General features: G+C 43.6%; 1 protein-coding gene across 6 annotated transcripts in view; it reads left to right on the forward strand.

The window, feature by feature from the left end:
* arhgap24 (Rho GTPase activating protein 24) overlaps positions 1-20564 on the forward strand; it is a 472936-nt gene that overhangs the window by 433046 nt on the left and 19326 nt on the right. For all 6 annotated transcript variants that reach the window (XM_033024174.1, XM_033024165.1, XM_033024156.1 and 3 more), the window contains one exon: positions 18589-18721. In XM_033024174.1, coding sequence (XP_032880065.1) covers positions 18589-18721 — 133 coding nt within the window. The remainder of the gene's footprint in view (positions 1-18588; positions 18722-20564) is intronic.

A 20564-nucleotide genomic window follows, 5' to 3' on the forward strand; every position in this document is an offset into this window, starting at 1 on the left:
GTTTCCTGCCTCTAGCGTGTCCAATCCCTTAATAATATTATATGTTTCAATAAGATCCCCTCTCATCTTTCTAAATTCCAGTGTATACAAGTCCAGTCGCTCCATTCTTTCAACATATGACAGTCCCGCCATCCCGGGAATTAACCTCGTGAACCTACGCTGCACTCCCTCAATAGCAAGAATGTCTATCCTCAAATTTGGAGACCAAAACTGCACACAATACTCCAGGTGTGGTCTCACCAGGGCCCTGTACAAATGCAGAAGGACCTCTTTGCTCCTATACTCGACTCCTCTTGTTATGAAGGAATACAAAGAATACAAAGTAAACTTTATTGTCAATTCAAATAATGCAACAAGTAGTTACACAGAGGATTGAAATTGCGTTTCCCCATACTCCAAATGTGCAAGTAATATTTATAACACAGACAGACAATATACCAATAAAGATAGACAATGGACATATACATTATATATAATATTCACAGTGTGCCAGAGTGTAGTAACATTTTGAGGTATGTTATTAAGGTGCAATAATAAAAGGTGCAATATAGAAAAGTGCAAATAGCATCCTGCAGACATTGAGTTAAAGTTAATTTGACAGTCAGTTGGTCTTTGTTTGTGTAATGTTCATGGAATTTTCTTGAGTGTGTTGAGTAGTCTGATGGCCTGAGAGAAAAAGCTGTTTTTGAATCTGGTGGTTTTGCTCCGCATGCTGCAGTAGCGCTTGCCGGATGGTAGGAGTGTGAACAGTTTGTGTGCTGGGTGGGTGGTGTCTTTGATGATATTGGTTGCTCTCTTGCGACAGCGAAATGGGTATAAGTCCTGGATTGCTGGTTGGGGTGATCTAGTGATCTTCTCCGCTGTCCTCACCACTCTCTGTAGGGCCTTCTGGTCAGCAGCGGAGCAACTGCCATACCAGACTGAGAGACTGCTGGTAAGAATGCTCTCAATGGCACCCCTGTAAAAAGTGGTGAGGGCCGAAGGGGGGAGGTCGGCTCTCCTCATCCGTCGAAGGAAGTGGAGGCGTTGCTGTGCTTTCTTGACTAGGGAGATGGTGTTGGTGGACCATGTCTGATCATCTGTGATGTGCACTCCCAGGAACTTGGTGCTTTTCACAGACTCCACTGCACTGCCATTGATGGTGAGTGGGGTGTGTGCTGTCTGTTTCTTCCTGAAGCACAGTTATTTCTGTTGTTTTATTGACATTGAGTTGAAGGTTATTGATGTCACACCAGTTGATGAGTTGTTGTACCTCCTCTCTGTAGGCAGAGTCGTCATCGTGGCTGATGAGGCCCACCACATGCCATTAGCTTTCTTCACTGCCTGCTGTACCTGCATGCTTACTTTCAGTGACTGATGTACAAGGACACCCAGATCTCGTTGTACTTCCCCTTTTCCTAACTTAACACCATTCAGATAATAATCTGCCTTCCTGTTCTTGCTACCAAAGTGGATAACCTCACATTTACCCACATTAAACTGCATCTGCCATGCATCTGCCCACTCACCCAACCTGTCCAAGTCACCCTGCATCTTCATAGCATCCTCCTCACAGTTCACACCGCCACCCAGCTTTGTGTCATCTGCAAATTTGCTAATGTTACTTTTAATCCCTTCATTTAAATCATTAATGAGACCCAGGACAAGAAGGTTGACAAAACCAAATGAACAATTCATTAAAGAAGATCAAAAATGCTGGCAGAAAGTAGTTTGGACTTAGTGTGTAATATACTCAACTGGAATCTCATTAATTATACATTAATAAGCTATTTTGTGATGAACCACATCAGCAACAGATGATTAAAATGTTAATGAAAAGAATGCATGGAGATTTAATGAGCAAACTGCAAAACAAGTTGCCATGGCCACTAACACCATGACACATCAAGCATTTATTTGATCATTAATATTTGAACAATATGATTAAAGTATATCCAAAACAGCTTATCTTAGCAATATTGTTTTCAAACTGAAATGCAATGTTAGGCCAGTTTGTTTCGGTCCAATCAAGTTGGGCTGTGCTTAGTACTGAAAGAGACCAAAACAAATCATTCCAATTCACTTCCATCATTGCCAACGATCAAGATCGGATGTGTATGTAGTAAAAATGAGCAAATCTCCCTAATCTGGAAAAAGTACTGACCTAAGCCAACATGGCATGTGACAACCCAACCTGAACCTGAATGTTTTGGCAGAGTATATGCCCAGCTCAGCCAAACCCAAAGCATATAGTCGGGTCTCATCAGACTCAAGTCACATAGTGTAGCTCAAACTGCGCCTGCTTTATGTCCTTAACTGGGCCAATTATTTATTTAGGTTCCAGTATCACTTTAATGTATATAAAGCCAGAACCACAAAAATATGCTTTCCCATGAGAGTTCACATAATCTATGTTTCAAAGTTCTTACTATAATTTTATTCAATTAGATGACAGTCTGATCTAATTTCAGCCCAAATTAGGTGAAAGAGGCTATATGCATCGGAAGACATTTACAAGATCTGTAATCCATTCAGAGAGTGAAAATTCGGCTACACTTGCAGTATCTTGTAACTCATTGCACTCATTGCATCGAGTCCATGCTGACCAACGATCGGCGTACATTAGTTCCAGACAATTTTTAGAGAAGCCAATTAACCTACAAACTTGGAATGTGGGAGGAAACCTGAGCACCCAGAGAAATCCCATGCAGTCACAGGGAGAATGTACAAACTCAGTACATACAGAACCTGTTGTCAGGATCGAATCCAAACAACTGGCGCTGTGAGGCTGCAACTCTACTGCTGTGCCACCCTGAATCACATGTGCATTAGTTGCAAATAAATGAGCCAAAGCTTCTAATTGATGCAACATTTATTTTACTAATTCACAAATCTAATTGCTTTGAGCACTCTGCTTGCTCTTTATTGAGATTACATAACTTTTAAGTGCTGTTTGCCAATTTAAAAGAGACATCTGGCATAATTGATAAAATCACATAAGATCAAAGATGGAGACAAAAGAAAACTGTAGAAATGATCTCAGAAGTTCCCACATTTATCAAGATCATTTGCACGCTGCAACCAAGAATGATTCTCTGCTCAGTGGTAATTGTGATCTTGCTTCTGTGCAATTAGAATGGATTCAAGCTTCATTCTGGACACTCAAGATTTTAATGATAAAATCAGAAGGTGTTGCACTGTTAAACAGAGACCCCATTGCTCTTGTTTGACTTTGTGGGGATTTGCGGCTAAATTACAAAGGTGACTTTCTTTTGGAAGCATCTCATGAGATGTGAAGTGTTTTGGAAAGGCCTGAGACACTATGTGGATATACATTTGTGTATGGATATGCATCACACTGCACAGACACACAGTTATTAAATATTGTTTATAGTTTTACAATTATAAAATGTAAACAAAAGGATAAGTAATCCTCTATCAGTTAAACCATAACAGCCTCCAGTTATGCATTTCTAATATACTTACTGAAGGGCTCTTTTATTTTCTACATGAGAATTGAGTTTCCATTCTGCTGCTGGTGACTGGCCGCAACTTGTGAATATCCTTTCAACAAACATTGTAACAATGGGGCAGCTGGGACTTGTTGACAACTATCAGTGTGTGTTCAACAGACACGAGTGATGATTATTCATATTTATTTTCCAGTTAGTGCCTACTTGGTTTACTTTCCACACAAAACGCTGTTGAAAAAACGGAACACATGTGAACCATTATAATGAAACTAAAAATAAAATGAGCTTGGGCTGTTTTACTCAGAGCTTATAAAATGAACCATAGAAATAACCTTTCCTCAGCGTTGACTGTGGTATTCTCTTGGCAGCTCCAGAAAGGCATGAGAAGGGAGGGTGCACTTTGAACTTGAACTTCACGAACAAAGAGGAATACTTTGGGTAATATAAATATACACTATAAAATTCATCACAAGATTAGTCGGATGCAGCATCTCTTAAACCAAACAAGATCAGAAATGGAAAAAGGGGACGTGAAGAACAGAGCGTTCTATGTTTAATAGCACGACCTTTGGAAAATGTGAATGCGTCAATCAATTTTCCAGGGTCTGCATGGCAAAAAATAGACTAACTGACTACGTCTGATGTTTACCCGATGATTCCTGTAAAGAGTGTCTGATTCTGTCTGGACATCAGACAAAAAACTATTGATTCTGGAGAATTGATTTCCCTGTCAAGTGTCGAGTTTCTTGCTGACAGTCACTATCATGGCTTATCCATTCGGAATGACCAATTTTGGTATAGATTAGAAATACAGCATGAAAACAGGCTCTTCTGCACTCCAAGTCCACGCTGACCATCGATCACCCGTTCACATTACTTCCATATCATCACACTTTTGCATTCACTTCTTGCCTATTTGAAGTGATTTACAGAGGTCAATTAACCTACAAACCCACATGTCTATGGGATGTGGAGGAAACCGGAGCACCTGGAGGAAATCCACGTGGTCATAGGGAGAATGTACAAATTTCACACAGCAAAGATCAGGATTGAACCCGGGTCTCTAGTGCTGTGCAGTAGCTCTATCAGCTGTGTCACTGTGCCACCACGTGGAGGGAGTATCTCAGGTTTGTGAGCTGCATAGTTGAACCAGGGAGTAAACTCAAAAGAATAAAAGGGGCAGACAAGGAGGACAAACCATGGAGAGGATATTGTATGATGCTCACCACAGAGGAAGGAAACAAGAGAGTTCCAGTAGAATAATGCACTTGTACTTGTATTTCCAACGCTGTTTGCAAATCACAAAACAATCTTGTACATTGCATATTTAGGCGCGAATGAGATAATTTATCATCATGGTAGCAGGTTGTTGGGTTGTGACTATAGACAATAGACAATAGGTGCAGGAGTAGGCCATTCGGCCCTTCGAGCCAGCACCGCCATTCAATGTGATCATGGCTGATCATCCCCAATCAGTACCCCGTTCCTGCCTTCTCCCCATATCCCCTGACTCCGCTATTTTTAAGAGCCCTATCTAGCTCTCTTTTGTAAGTATCCAGAGAACCGGCCTCCACCGCCCTCTGAGGCAGAGAATTCCACAGACTCACAACTCTCTGTGAGAAAAAGTGTTTCCTCGTCTCCGTTCTAAATGGCTTATCCCTTATTCTTAAACTGTGGCCCCTGGTTCTGGACTCCCCCAACATCGGGAACATGTTTCCTCCCTCTATCGTGTCCAAACACCGGGGCTGGATTTAGATGAAGAAAGACCCTAAGCTATTTCACTTGTGAGTCCCCCCCCCCAATCCCCCACCTGCACGACTAGAGGTCCATGACTACCCGACAGTGACAGTGTGACACTTTTAGATCCTACTGTATGTTGTCATTAAACAGTTGGTTTTAAAATACATATTGGATTCACCGCGGAGCGGGCGATGCCTTACCTGGATCGCCGTTTGAAGCTCCGGAGTGTTGGGCCTGCTGCTTCAACATCATGGAGCTGTGGTTTGCGGAGCTCCCAGCCGCGGGTCACGCTGATTTCAACATCCCTTTGCCGACGGCCACCAGCATGAATCTCCACCCAGCTCAGCCTGTGGACTTCGGGAGCCGCGGTCTCCTGTAGGAAGTGGCCGATTCGGAAGTCCAAGCCGCTGAGAATGTTCTCCAATTCCGACGTTGGATGGTGACCCCAAATTTCATTGTACCAATTGGTGCATGTGACAATAGGTGTCTCTTGAATTGAATGTGGAATATTAAGAAATAAAGAGACTACAAATACACTAAGAGCAAAAATGTTTTTTTCATGCCTTCTTCATAGCAAAATCATCCAGAAGTTCACCAAGATCTGTTTGTCTAAGTTTGTCACTCTCAATGCACAGAATGCTCAGTGCAGACAACCTCTCTTGAGACATTGTGGACCTTAATTCATTTTTAATTCTTTTGAGTCTTGAAAAAGACCTCTCTCCCGAGCAGTTGGTGATCATTAAGCTAAGAAACAGCCGCAAGATTGCTTCCACATTAGGGAAGGCCATCATGATTGTTTCCTTGTATATTATTTGATAAAGGCCTGTATGAGACAGAGAGTGCTCTTCTGTATGCCTATGGCTTTGTCTCACGTACGAGTGAAAGTGCAAAAGTTCATCAGTAAGTTTCAGGTCAACATCTTCTGAGTATGCTTCCATCAACAGTTCAACACCTTGCTGAATTTCTAGCTTAGTTACGGTCAGATTAGCAAGAAAGGAAAACTGTTGTGCAACTTCACTGCACACAGTACCTCTTCTTTTTAAATTGGTTTCAAGTGCATCTCGTATAGCAATAAAGGATTTTATACTAAACTTATCTCTTGAAGAGAGTTTATCTAAAGCATCAGGACCAGGTGCACTTCTATCATTTCCTTGCCATTTCCTTACTCTTTGTCTCCCTGTGACAGTTCTGTAGTTAACATCTGGCAGGATGGCCTTTGCTTGTTGCTCAAGCTCATCATAATCTTCTCTAATTTTGCTTACAAAATCCTGAAGTGAACTGTACAAACTTGCACAAGTACTCAATAACAGTTTGGATTTCTGAATGGCTTTGTTGACCTTGTGGAAATGACCTAGCAGACAGGTCCAACAATGCAGCATAAACACAAATTCCAGTTCTTCCATTTTCTGCAAAAGATTGTTAGCTTGAAGCCTGGTATCACCCTTCACATTAACATCAAATGACTGAGGGCATCAGTGATTGCGCTGTAACCTTCCAAAATAGCTTCTGTGGCTTTTGCATGTACCTCCCGTTGGGAAATATTTCTTAAAGAATTGTTCCTTATTGACAATTATATTGCAAAACCTGATTCAAATCTTCGAGCTCCGGAAGTGGCGGCGCTGTGAAACGGCTGCGGCTCGCCTGCAGTCTGTCTGTTTTTACTTTTTTTGTGTTGTTTTTTTTTGTCTCGTACAGTTAAACTTTTGGTTATTAGGTTGTGTTATGTGTGGGGGGGGGGGGGGGGCTGAAACAGGGCTTTCTGTCTCTCCCTTCGGGGGAATGCGACTTTCTTGTCGTATCCCCCTTCTCTTCCCCCGTCTGAGCTGAGGCCTAATGGCGGATCTGGCGGCCTCCAACCTGCGACCGACCTCGAGGCTCCGGAGATAGAGCCAGCCAGGACTTACCAACGCGAGGCTGGCCGTCTTCGAGCTGCGGCGGCGTTCGGGCAGCGGCACGACTCGGCGCTCTGGTGAGGGCGGACGGCGCAGGGCTGAGACACTCCGGTGAGGGCGGCCCGGCTCCCGGCTGGAAGGCACTCCCATGTGGGCAGCCCGGCTCCCGGCTGGAAGGCACTCCCATGTGGGCGGCCCGGATCCCGGCTGAAAGGCGCTCCCGTGTGGGCGGCCCGGCTCCCGGCTGGAAGGCGCTCCCGTGTGGGCGGCCCGGCTCCGGCTGGAATGCGCTCCCGTGTGGGCGGCCCGGTGCGGGGCTGAGACGCTCCCGTGTGGGCGGCCCGGTGCGGGGCGGAGACGGTGCTCCGGTGGCTGAGGCGGCGTTCTGGCGGCGGCGACCTGAATCCGGGGCTCGGCCGCGGGCCAGTGGACGACATCGTCAGGGGCTCGCAGGTCACAGGCTGGTGCCTGTTTTCCGGAGCTCCCGTGGTAACAGCTGCGTCCGCTGGACTGGAGGGCGGCAGCTTCGACCACCCCCGGGCCGCGGAGCTTGAACCGCGGGACTGACTTACCATCGCCCTAAGACTTTTTGCCTCCATCACAGTGAGGAGGTGCTTGGTGAACTCACTGTGGTGGATGTTAATTTGTGTTTATTGTGTGTTGTTTATTATTACATGTATGGCTGCAGGCAATGACATTTCGTTCAGACCGAAAGGTCTGAATGACAAATAAAGGATTCAATTCAATTCAATTCAAATCTGAATCAAATCTGCTTGAAAAAGGATAACATAACTAAACAAACAGGTTCACTTCTTAATAAACAGACAACTCACAAAGCAGTTTGGTAGACCAATTCAAAACTTTACTAATTATCGACCGATGGAAGTTGCAAGGAAAACAAACCCCAGCCAAGTGAGCAACACAGACACTTGGCTGTCCTCTCTCTGAACACAGAATTATATGGTATTATATACTGTTGAGGCGGTTGATGTCCTGCCGGCAGTTTAAAATAAAATGGTCTAAAGCCGGAAGATGGCCATGAGGGGGGGGGGTCCAAGAGGAGGGGGTCCATTGGAGATGGGAAAAGGATCAATAGGGGCGAGGACTCCTTCGCTTGGAAGAACGGTGTGAGGTGGAGGCGACGGAAGAAGAGCTCCAAATCGCGGTGGGCGCGGAACTCATTGAGGTGGGGACGGAGGGGACAAAGGTGAGGCCTCTGCTGCGGACAGACCGTTCGGTATCTGAGAGGGGGAGGTCAGGGGGGATGGTGAACACACGGCAGGGATGGAGGTTGGGACCGGAGGAAGCAGGTGAGTGAACTGAGGCCGAGGCGATGTCTGGTGGGGGGCTGGTGGGTGGTCAGGGGGCAGGGGGGTATGAGGACTGTAGTGTGGGTGGGGAAGAGCTGGGGTCACATGTTTTGAGGGAATGGGGAAGACCCAGTGGAACAGCCACTGAGGTTACCAGGGTTGGGGGGACTGGCACTAGGACCCAGCACAGTCAAATTCAGGGGGAGTTGGAGTCTGTAGCATGGAAACAGCGCCACCGATGGTAGATTTTGTAACAACGCCAATATGTCAAAAGTTTGGTGGAGCGAGCCGAGGCTCCTCTAGATCTCGAGGCCCTAAGCTTAAGCTTATCTAGTTTATACGTAAATCCGGCCCTGCCAAACCCTTAATAATCTTATATGTTTCAATAAGATGCCCTCTCATCCTTCTAAACTCCAGAGTGTACAAGCCCAGCCGCTCATCCTACGTCATTTTGCCTGTATCTCACTTTGTACTGGTGGCTCACATGGTGTTGCATCAACTGGCAGTCGACTCAGTACATTTATATTCTCTTCACACCATTACTCTTATACTTCATAATGTTATTGTATGTAGACAATATTAATATCAGTCTGAAGAATGGTCCCCACATAAAACATCACTTATTCAGGTTCTCCAGGCATGCCGCCCAACCCATTGAATCACTCTAGTACACTGTGTCTTTTTATATAAACCAGCATCTGCAGTAAAGGCTTTTGGCATTTGGCCTTTATCAGTATTGAGTATAGAAGTCGGGAGGTCATGTTGAAGTCGTATAAGAAATTGGTGAGGCTGCATTTGGAGTATTGTGTTCAGTTTTGGGCACCATGTTATAGGAATTATGTTGTCAAGCTGGAAAGGGTACAGAGAAGATTTACGAGAATGTTGCCAGGACTCGAGGGCCTGAGCTATAGGGAAATGTTGAGCAGACTAGGACTCTATTCCTTGGAGTGCAGGAGGATGAGGGGCGATCATATAGAGGTGTACAAAATTAGAGGAATAGATCGGGTAGATGCACACAGTCTTATGCCCAGAGTATGGGTATTGAGAACGAGAGGACAGAAGTTGAAGTTGAGGAGGAAAATAATTAATAGGAACCTGAGGGGTAACCTTTTCACACAAAGGTTGTTGGGTGGATGGAAAGAGCTGCCAGAGGAGGTAGTTGAGCTAGGTACTATTGTAACATTTAAGAAACATTTAGACTGGTACATCGATAGGACAGGTTTAGAGGGATTTGGGCCAAATGCAGGCAAGTGGGACTATTATAGAAGGGCCATGTTTGGCAGTGTGGGCATTGGTTTCTACGCTGTAAGACTTTATGAGTCTATAATTCTATGATCTCCATTCTTAGAACAGCACAACAAAACTACACCGACACTGCAAAGCACTGTATCACAAAGGGAGTAATGACAGCTTCACTGAATCATAATAAACAAGAACCTTTGAATCCTGCAGCAACTGCTTTGACTCGTGATACTCAGATTGCTTTGTTGTTCATCTCCACTTTGTCCTGTGAACTGACAACACTTTGCTTAAAGATGGCAGAAAACATCCATTACCTTCAACTCTGTTAAGTAGGTCAAACTAGGAGCATCCAATGCCATCTTAAACTTGTCCCCATTTGAGTTAGTACATTATCGAAAGTCAAGATATTCTCTTCTGCAATGTCATTTGCAATGAAAAATTGTTCCATCCTTTCGACATATTCAGTCAATTAAATTATGTAAAGAATGTGATGTACTATTACTCTCTTGGCTTTGCCACAATGTGCGTATTAAAGGCCAATTCAATGAAATTCAACTCCATATCGCTCCACAACTTTGAAATAGAACCCCAACGTCTCAGAAAAAAAAGTAGCAGTTATTCTTGAAAACATCTGGTTAGTCTGTATATATTTTAATTGCCTTCTCTGAAGATGAAGGAAATGTAACATGTCCCCAATGACTCTGACCAATTTCTACAAATGCAACATAGAAAGTGCCCTCTCTGGATGCATCACACCTTGGTTTAGCAACTGTTCCGCCCAAGACTGCAAGAAAGTGCAGAGCGTTGTGGGCCCAGCCCAGTCAGTCATGCAAACTGCCCTCCCTCCCACCGACTCCATCTATATTTCCCGCTGCCTCGGGAGAGCAGCCAACATAATCTAGGAACTCTCACATCCTGGTCATTCTCTCTTCTCCTCTCTCCTGTTGGACAGAAGACACAAAAGCTTGAAAGCACATACCATCAGATTCAGGAATAGCTTTGTCCCTGCTGTTATCAGACTCTTGAAATGACATCTCATATGCTAAGGATGTATATTCCCAATCTACCTCTTTCTCTGTAACTGTAATATTATATTCTGCACTGTGTTTCCTTTCTCTTTTGCACTACCTGTTGTACTCGCCTATGGTATGATCTGCCTGGTTAGTGCGCAAAACAAAGTTGTTCACTGTATCTCGGTTTATGTAACAAAAATAACCCAATACCAATGGCAAATATTAGAATGGCACCTTTCAACACGATAATTCAGGGTACAAAGACACTCATAATTCAGGAGAATCAAATGTACAACTTTCCATAAGACAACATTATTTTTATTTTTTAACTGCTCATGACTATTTGACACTGAGAGCAATAAGATTACAACATAGGTTCCACAGGGTCATAAAGTCCACCCTTGGTTATCATAAAATTGTACAACCACTCTGTATCCTCTGTCAACAAATCTACAATGTAGAACTATGGGTCAGTGTTCAAAAATAAAAGGTTACCTCCTTAAAATAGAGATGGGAGGAAGTCTTTGGAACTCTCTTTCACAAAGGTCAACGGATGCAAAATCTTTCACCATTTTCAGGGAGAGTTCAGTAAGTACATTAAGGGAAAGAGGGTAACCAGAGAGAAACATGGTCCTCTCAAAATCCAAAGCAGCCATCTATGCGAGGAGTCACAGGAGATGGGCAAGGTCCTCAATGAGCATTTCTCCTGCTTTTACTGTGAAGAAAGATGAGAAGGCTAGGAAACTTGGGACATTTCATGGAGATGTCTTGACGACAGTTCCATATTACCTTTGAGGAGGAACTGGACATCCTCCGGTGTATGAAGGTAGATAAATCTCCCAGGCCTGATCAGATATATTAGAGGAGAAATTGTTGGAGCCCTGGCAGAGATATACATACCATTGTTAGACACAGATGAGGTGCCAGATAACTGGAGGGAGGCTAATATTGTGCCTCAATTTAAAAAGGTCTGCAAGGAAAAGCCTGGGAACTATAGACCAGAATGCCTAAAACCTGTGGTTGGTGTAATGTGACACGAACACATATAAAGATACAACACATGTTTATGAAATCTACTTACAGCAAGGATCTGCAGACATTACATTTCCTAGCTGCTACTCATACTAACCAGTGTAGGCAAGCTCTTGATAATATAAAGCACATGCTAGGTGGAGCCACTACTACCAAGCACTATAACTGGCTACTATGAAATAGCCAATCTACATCTTTCCTTGCAGAAACAAAAGAAGCATCAGTGGATAAACAATATAGTTGGAATGTTAATAACACATTTGGGAAAGTTTGTGAAATTACACAAAATCACCGTATCTAATGGGTGGCCTGCAAACCCGTCCGTCCCGTGTGAGGTACGAATCCGCCTCACCTCCTTTCATCGGAGAAAATACCGGGGAGGGAATTGGGGAAACGACCAGCGGCCCGAAAGGCAGGGAGGGTGATGAGATAGATGTTTATTAAATGTACTTACAGCAAGGATGTGCAGACATTACATTTCCTAGCTGCTACATACTAACTAGCATAGGCAAGCTCTTGATAATATAAAGCACATACAAGGCGTAGTCACAACTAACAAGCACTATAATTGGCTACTCTGAAATAGACAATCTATAGTTGGTAAATTACTGGAGAGGTTTCTGAGGGATAGGATATATTTGCATTTGGATAGGCAGAGACTGATTTGGGGTAGTCAGCATGGTTTTGTATGAACAAAATTTTGAAGAAGTAACCAAGGTTGAAGAGGGAAAGTCTCCAGATGTTTTCCACATGGACTTCAGCAAGGCCTGAAGAAGGATCTCGACCTGAAACGTCCCCATATTGTTTTTGTCTAGAGATGCTGCCTGACCCGCTGAGTTACTCCAGCATTTTTGTGTCTATCTTTGGTTTAAACCAGCATCTGTAGTTCCTTCCTACACCTTTGATAATTATATTACATTGATAATGTTCCTCATGGTAGGCTGCTCAGGAAGGTAAGGTTACATGTGATCCAGGGAGAACAAGCTAACTGAATACAGAATTGGATTAATGGAAGGAAGCAGAGGGTGGTGGTGCAAGATTATTTTTCTGACTTGAGGACTGTGACTTGTGCATCTGTGATCAGTGCTGGGCCTATAGCTGTTTGTCAATGATTTGGATGAGAAGGTGCAAGTTATGATTGCCAAATTTGGAGATGACACTAAAGTAGCTGAGTGCCTCCTAATTTGTATGTTCATATATACTCTCTTAAATTCTTGCTCAACGTCAAGAATCATTGTCTAAATTGTTAGATATTTGCTATTCTTGATGTAATCAAATTACATCAAGAATAAAGTAAAATCCAGCAGGGTATAAAACAAGAGACGTTGAGAGATTAAAAAAAGATTACAGCTTAATCAATTTCCGTAGTATTCAATTATAATAAAATATCAGTATTTGATATGGTCCAATTGAACTACCTAGCCATGTGTAACCCCATTGCATGATCAATACACCAAAGTTCTTGTCAATTTAATTGTGTAATTATGTAATCACTGACAATTGTGCTAACAAAGGATCAAGGGATATGGGGGGACAAAGCAGGAACGGGGTACTGATTTTAGATGATCAGCCATGGCCTACTTCTGCACCTATTTTTCTATGTTTATATGTTTTTCTATGTTTCTATAATCGCAATCCCAAAATCTAGGCTGCAGTAATTTGTGTTTCCATCAGTTCCTTAGTGCAATAATCTGAGGAGTTTCTGGACAGCCTTTGTTTTCATAAGTTCATGTTATACAAGCAGAATTAGGTAATTTGGCCCATCAAGTCTACTCCGCCATTCAATCATGTCTGATCTATCTTTCCCTTCAACCCCATTCTCCTGCCTTCTCCCTATAACCACTGACATCCTTAACAATCAAGAATCTATCAATCTCCTCAAAAATATCCATTGACGGCCTCCACAGCCATCTGTGACAGTGAATTCCACAGATTCACCAACTATGACTAAAGACATTTCTTCTCATCTCTTTTCTAAAGGAACGTCCTTTTATTATGAGGCTATGGCCTCTGGCCCTAGACTCTCTCACTGGTGAAAACATCCTCTGCACATCCATTCTATCCAGTCCTTTCACTATTCGATTAGTTTCAATGAGGTCTCCCCTCATCCTTCTAAACTCCTATGAATACAGGCCCAGTTTCATCAAATGCTCATCATATCTTAACTCAAACATTCCTGGGATCAGTTGTTTTTATCCAAACAGCTTCAGATGTGGTGGTAATTTTTAATCTTAAGTGTTTTGTTACAGGGCACTCTATGCAGTTGTTAAAGCACATGAACTAGTGCATCAAAGCAATGTTTCACTGTAATGTCCTAGTTTTAAATGTCAATTGTTCCAGCTATACATATCCTCGATGTTCACTCTTATATGCCTCCCCAGCTTCTGAAAAGAAGCAGCATACGCTCAGTAATACTCCTCCTGTCCTGTCCAGGACACTGGGCTAGCACATGACAAGGCAGGACATTGACTCATGTAGTTCTGTTAGGCAAATTTATCATCATCAGAGGTAGAGGTTTACCTTACGACATACTGAGGGAAACCAAAGAAATCATTTGCAAAGAGAAGATTTCCACCAGGGTTCTGCAGAAGTAGCAATAAATTATAATCATATTAATAAATGGAAAGGAAATAGAAACAGATACAGGAAACAAGAGACCCATTAGTTCCTCCTTCAGGCAGATGTAACATAAGGATAATTGATTAATGGAAGTAATCTTAGATTAACTGTGGTGGATTGTGATTAATACGGCAGATATCATATTTAGAACAAAGAGTCACAAGTTCAAACTCATAAAATCCAAATTTAGGACAGATAACTGGAAACCTACATCACACAGAGAGTGATCAATATCTTATGCGGACTTCGAAATAGGTTGATGGGAGTGTAAGATCTACAATTGTTTTAGGGAAAATATGAAAGCTGCACTTGTGGATGGGGAGGAGCAATTTTCCCTTCATGAACGTGATCCCATCGTTGGGACAGACCAAAGCCTGCCTACCACCCTCAAACTAACAGTAACAGGAAATGTATTCATCTCAATTTCTTTGATAAAAATCTATTAGTTTAAAATGTACAGATACAGGCTAACCCCGTTACGAATGCCTGAGACGGATACCCTAAGATACAAATCAGCTCCTATAATATTATTAAATTAAAATGTCTGACATATAAATACGTCTATTCCTACAAACGGCAGAACTAATTTCCTCTCTCATTCAATTTTTAGAAAATGTTCTTTCTTATCAGTCTCATGTGCTTTTCATGTGATTCATTACATTATTGTAGAAGTATGGTTACAGTATTGAGTATTCTTTGTGCATTTTCCGACTTAGGGGCAAAATCGAATTAGTCACCTGTAAAAGTGGAACTCATTCATAATGTGTTCATTAGTCTGTTGTACAAAACAAGGAACTGCAGATGTTGGTTTAGCAGGTAAAAGAGACATAGTGCTGGAGTAACTCAGCGGGTCAGGCAGCATGTCATTCTGATTTAAAGACGTTGCTGCTACATGCAAAGCAACAAACTTGAAAAGTTCTGGAGACAGGACAATTATTAAAGGGCAGTTTATCATGTAAGGGAGAAGTGGTGACAGTGACAGAAGGGTAAAACAGGCAACATTTGAGGAGGATGGCTTTCTTCGGTTCAAAGCTGGGAAGGGTTCAAGCAGAGGGGTCACTATCTGGGTTAGAAGGTAAAGTTACTTATTGAAATAATTATTACAACTGGCAATGTGTGAGCTTCATTTTCTGCTTCCAACCCACATACTGGGCACTGAGGTGACTGTTGTGCCATGATTTTTCATGTTGCTGTTTATTTGAAAGATTCTTATGATGTATTTTTACTTAATTTGTATTTTTCTGACTGATGTGGACAAGCTCTAGAGAGGTCAGATAAAGGCCATTATTTTCCTCCGGTTTAAATGGAGCCACTGCCGCTGGTTGCTCTTTCCAATGTTTTTTGAAGTTTCCAATGTTTTGCTTTCCCTGCATTGTCAGAAGTTACTAGTCCCACACGTGGATGAGCTTTGAAGGAAGAAGGAGGCCAAAATGGAAGGCTGAGGAATGAAGTTTGTTGATTGCCACTTTCAGGACCTTCTGGAACAAGAATTGTCCAGACCTCAAGCCTAGCAATGGAACATAAAATGTAGAAGAGTATAGAAAAAGAACAGGCCATTCGCTCCACAATGTCTTTGCTGAACACGATGCCAAGATAAACTAATCTTATCTGCCCACAGGTACACAAAATTGCTGGGGAAACTCAGCGGGTGCAGCAGCATCTATGGAGCGAAGGAAATAGGCAACGTTTCGGGCCGAAACCCTTATCTGCCCACACATGGTCCATATCCCTCCATTCTCCATATTAGGGAATCCTTCACTCAAAGTGAATGCAATTGTTTTTTAGCACCCATTAATATAACTGGAAGGCTGGAAATTAAATTGAGTGAGCTCTCTGGATTGTATTTTCCATGTGGTATATCCAGTGTGCTGAAGTCTTACATGATTGAATGGTGGAGATGTGAACAAGTGACAAGAATTATTCTCATAAAACATTAGTGATTATCATCCCTCTCTTCTAACCCAAGCTTCATGAAAAATTATGGAATGCATAAGTATTAATCTTCACCTGTTGCTCTTGCTATCATGTTTGTTGGGTACTGGAGAAGACAGTAATTGTTCCAGAACCAGATGATTAACTCAGTTTAGTTCAGTTTCAGTTCAGTTTAGTTTATTGTCACATGTACCGAGGTACAGTGAAAAGCTTTTGTTGCGTGCTATCCAGTCAGCAGAAAGACAATACATGATTACAATCGAGCCATTTACAGTGTATAGATACATGATAAGGGAATAACATTTAGTGCAAAGTAAGGCCAGCAAGATCTGATCAAGGATAGTTCGAGGATAGTCTTAGATAATGGAGGCAGAAGATTTAGAATAACTCAGGAATGTTTGGGTCCCTCCATTGGAGGAGATAAGAACAGGGCATCCCATGAAACCCGTTCATCATTTTTCAGAATCCTGGCTATATTATGTCAGAGGAGAGAGAGGAAGAAGGGAAATACACTGGTTGGATATGTGTTTATAATCTCGCTATTATCCGGTTTCCAAGGAGTTAGATATACAGTACATGGTGTGGAGATATCAAGTAAGGTACAGACATGTTCTGGATCAGAAATGAAAGATTATTTGAGATTGTTCACAAAATTGTTGCAGAGAGAAGCCTGTTTAATTGAACCGAAAGGGATATTGGCAAGTGTGGCACTTTGGCGGTTGTGGGCAATGAATGGGTGAAGGTTGCCACTATTGACTGAAAGATTTTGCTGAAGTTAGTCTTCGTGAGGTAAACATCACCTGCTGCTGGAACGTCATAAACTTTTACTTTTGGTCTGCCTAAAATCCGCTGGTCCTCCAAAGCGAGGATGGATCCACAAACAAATGCTGCCAACTGGCACGTTCTAAGGTGCAGGACTACAGGGTGACTCCTGTGTTACCGCAGTACTGGAAAAGGAAATTCAATGTCACAGAATTCGCAAAGATCGGAAAAATGGATGAAAAATCCACTTGGGGAAGGGAGATTGGTGTGTACAAAGGTGGTGGGAGATGGTGAGAGAGATGTAAGCAGACTGGGATTGGGTGGGGGGAGGGTGGTGGCAGGAGGAGGGGAGTCAGCAGGGAAAGAGAGGGGCTGAGGTTTGGAGGGTATTACTTGAAATGAGAGAATTACGTTACCGCTACAGAGGCTCATCTCCCATCCTATGAACCATATTTCCCTTTTGTCTCCCCTCTTTCCCCTCCTCCCTCTTCCCTTCTATCCATATCTCTCCCTTGGTTTTACATTTCCTCCTCTCCTCTCCTTTTCACTTTTAGCCTTTGTCACTATCTCCACTCATCTGCCTATCAAACCCCCCTCACCTCTACCCACCATTGCTTGCCAGGCTTTACCTCACCCTCAGCTCCCTTTTCCAACTTTCTTCCCCCTACTGCAGCAGACTTACTGTAAGAAGGCCCCCAGCCTGAAACATGACATGTTTATTCCCTCCACAGTGCTTTGTGACCTGCTGAGCTCCTCCAGTAGTTTGTTTTTGTACGCCAGGCAATCTTTCTATCCCATTTTAATTATATCTCAATGAGAGACCTTTGCCATTTTTGAAATGAGTTGGAGTAATACTTGCTGGCTACCCTAGCAGTCACTTGCTTCTTCATCTGATTCCAGCTCGATATATGTATGATGGAACTAAAGTAATATGTGGTTTAATATTGTGTAGGAAGGAACTGTAAATGCTGGTATATACCGGAGATGGACACAAAGTGCTGGAGTAACTCGATGGGTCAGGCAGCATCTCTTGAGAGAAAGGATGGATGGCATATTGAGTCGGGGCACTTCGCCAGTCTGAAGAAGGGTCACAACCTGAAATGTCACTTATCCTTTTTCTCCAGAGATGCTGCCTGACCTGCTGAGTTGCACCGGCACTTTGTGTTTATCTTCGTTGGTTAATATCTCTGTGAATAAAATTAAATAATTAATGACCATTCAAATTCTATTAATTATTATGCGGCAACATGCATTGTGTTGCTTATTTTTTCTTGTTTAATGATCTAAATAACTGATTGTTTGGCAGCACAATGTTTAAGTATCAGGCAACCTGTTATAAAAAAAATCCAGAAGTCTACGATAATGAGGCATGGACAAAGCTACAAACCAATCACTGAACTAATGGGGATACTAATAGTTACTCGGTCCCTAGATTCATCTGTGCACCAGATGCTTGGAAATAACAACAGAATTATCTTGGAGACACAACAAGAAGCTATCAGCTACATTTTGATGGGATGGCGATCATTGTGCTGTTATTTGTTGAGTAGATCTAATCTATTGCAATAATTACTTTGCTTTGCTTCGCTTTCAGCAACACAGATGTGCACACCGTGGCCTCATTGCTCAAGCTGTATCTACGGGAGCTGCCAGAGCCAGTCATTCCCTATGCTAAATATGATGAGTTCCTGTTGTGTGCCAAATTCTTCACCAAAGAACAAGAGACTGTAAGAATTTTGCCTCAACTTTGACTGAAATTCAAAAATTAACCTGAGACTGTATTTTCAATATGTAGGTATTTTGTTTCAAGAGGCACCAGTCCATTCAGCCTACTGAATCCACGCAGACTATCGGCCATCCATTCACACTAGTTGCATGTTATCGCACTTTGGATCTGCTCTCTATACACTAGTGACAATTTTACAGAGGTCAAGTAAACTACAAACACAAGGAAGTTTTTGGGATGTGGGATAAAACCGGAGCAACTGAAGTAAACGGATACAATCACAGGGAGAACCTGCAAACTCCACACAGACAGCACCCGAGTTTTTTTTTTTGAATCCTTTATTTGTCATTCAGACCTTTCGGTCTGAACGAAATGCTGTTGCCTGCAGCCATACATGTAATAATAACAAAACACAATAAACACAAATTAACATCCACCACAGTGAGTTCACCAAACACCTCCTCACTGTGATGGAGGCAAAAGTCTTAGAGTTACTGTCTCTTCCCTCCTCTTCTCCCTCTGCGCCGAGGCGATACCCCACCGGGCGATGGCATCAGTCCCGCGGTTCAAGCTCCGCGGCCCGGGGGTGGTCGAAGCTGCCCGCAGCTGTTGCAACGGGTGCTCCGGAAAACAGGCACCAGCCTGTGACCTGCGAGCTCCCGACATTGTCTTCCACTGGCCCGCGGCCGAGCCCCGGATCCAGGTCGCCGCCGCCAGAACGCCGCCTCAGCCGCCGTAGCACCGTCTCCGCCCCGCACCGGGCCGCCCACAAGGCAGCGTCTCAGCCCCGCACCGGGCTGCCCCCACGGGAGCACCTTCCAGCCGGGAGCCGGTCCGCCCACACGGCAGTGTCTCAGCCTCGCACCGGGCTGCCCCCACGAGAGCACCTTCCAGCCGGGAGCTGGTCCGCCCACACGGCAGTGTCTCGGCAGTGTCTCAGCAGTGTCTCGGCAGTGTCTCAGCTCCGCGCCGTCCGCCCCCACCGGAGCGCTGAGTCGTGCCGATACCCGGACGTCACCACAGCTCGAAGACGGCCAGCCTCGCGTTGGTGAGTCCTGGCTGGCTCTACCTCCGGACCCTCGAGGTCGGTCGCAGGTTGGAGGCCGCCAGCTCCGCCATTAGGCCTCAGCGCAGACGGGGGAAGAGAAGGGGGATACGACAAAAAAAGTCGCATTCCCCCGAAGGGAGAGACAGAAAGCTCTGTTTCACCCCCCCCCACACACATAACACCACCTAATAACCAAAAAAATTACTAAACTAGACAAAAAAAAAAACACAAAAAGTAAAAACAGACAGACTGCAGGCGAGCCGCAGCTGTAACACAGCGCCGCCACTTCCGGAGAGTTAGGAATGTCGAATTAGGAACGAACCTGGGTCTCCAGAGCTGTGAGGTAGCAGCCCCGTTAGGTGGCCCATTGTGCCGCCCTAAAGGGGCGCTGTCAGAGGTGGGATACAAACCCATACCTCCAGAGGAAACTCTTCTTTCCATACCTTCTCCCTCTCTGTTCATGCCCATTGAGCTGTATGTTTGTCCCAGCAATGCTTATCAACAGATTAAAGGCTGGCAGCATGGAGCTACTTAAGAATTCAGATGTGGATATTTGTATTTTTGACCAGCATGTAAAAAGAGTCTTACATATCATCACTTGGTATTTATCCTCAGCATTGATAATCTCACGGTGTGAGCCAGTGCTGGTCAGCCTTTTAGATGGGGTTAGCTTGTAAAATGGTGAAGAAAAATGTATGCATTGTGCATTTTGATCATTTTGACATTTACTTCCTTGCATGCAGCTTATGAGTTCGCTGCTAAAGTGATTTGTAGCAGTCAGAAAAAACAGACCAGC

Source organism: Amblyraja radiata, chromosome 1 (assembly GCF_010909765.2).
Source record: "Amblyraja radiata isolate CabotCenter1 chromosome 1, sAmbRad1.1.pri, whole genome shotgun sequence".
NCBI lineage: Eukaryota > Metazoa > Chordata > Chondrichthyes > Rajiformes > Rajidae > Amblyraja > Amblyraja radiata.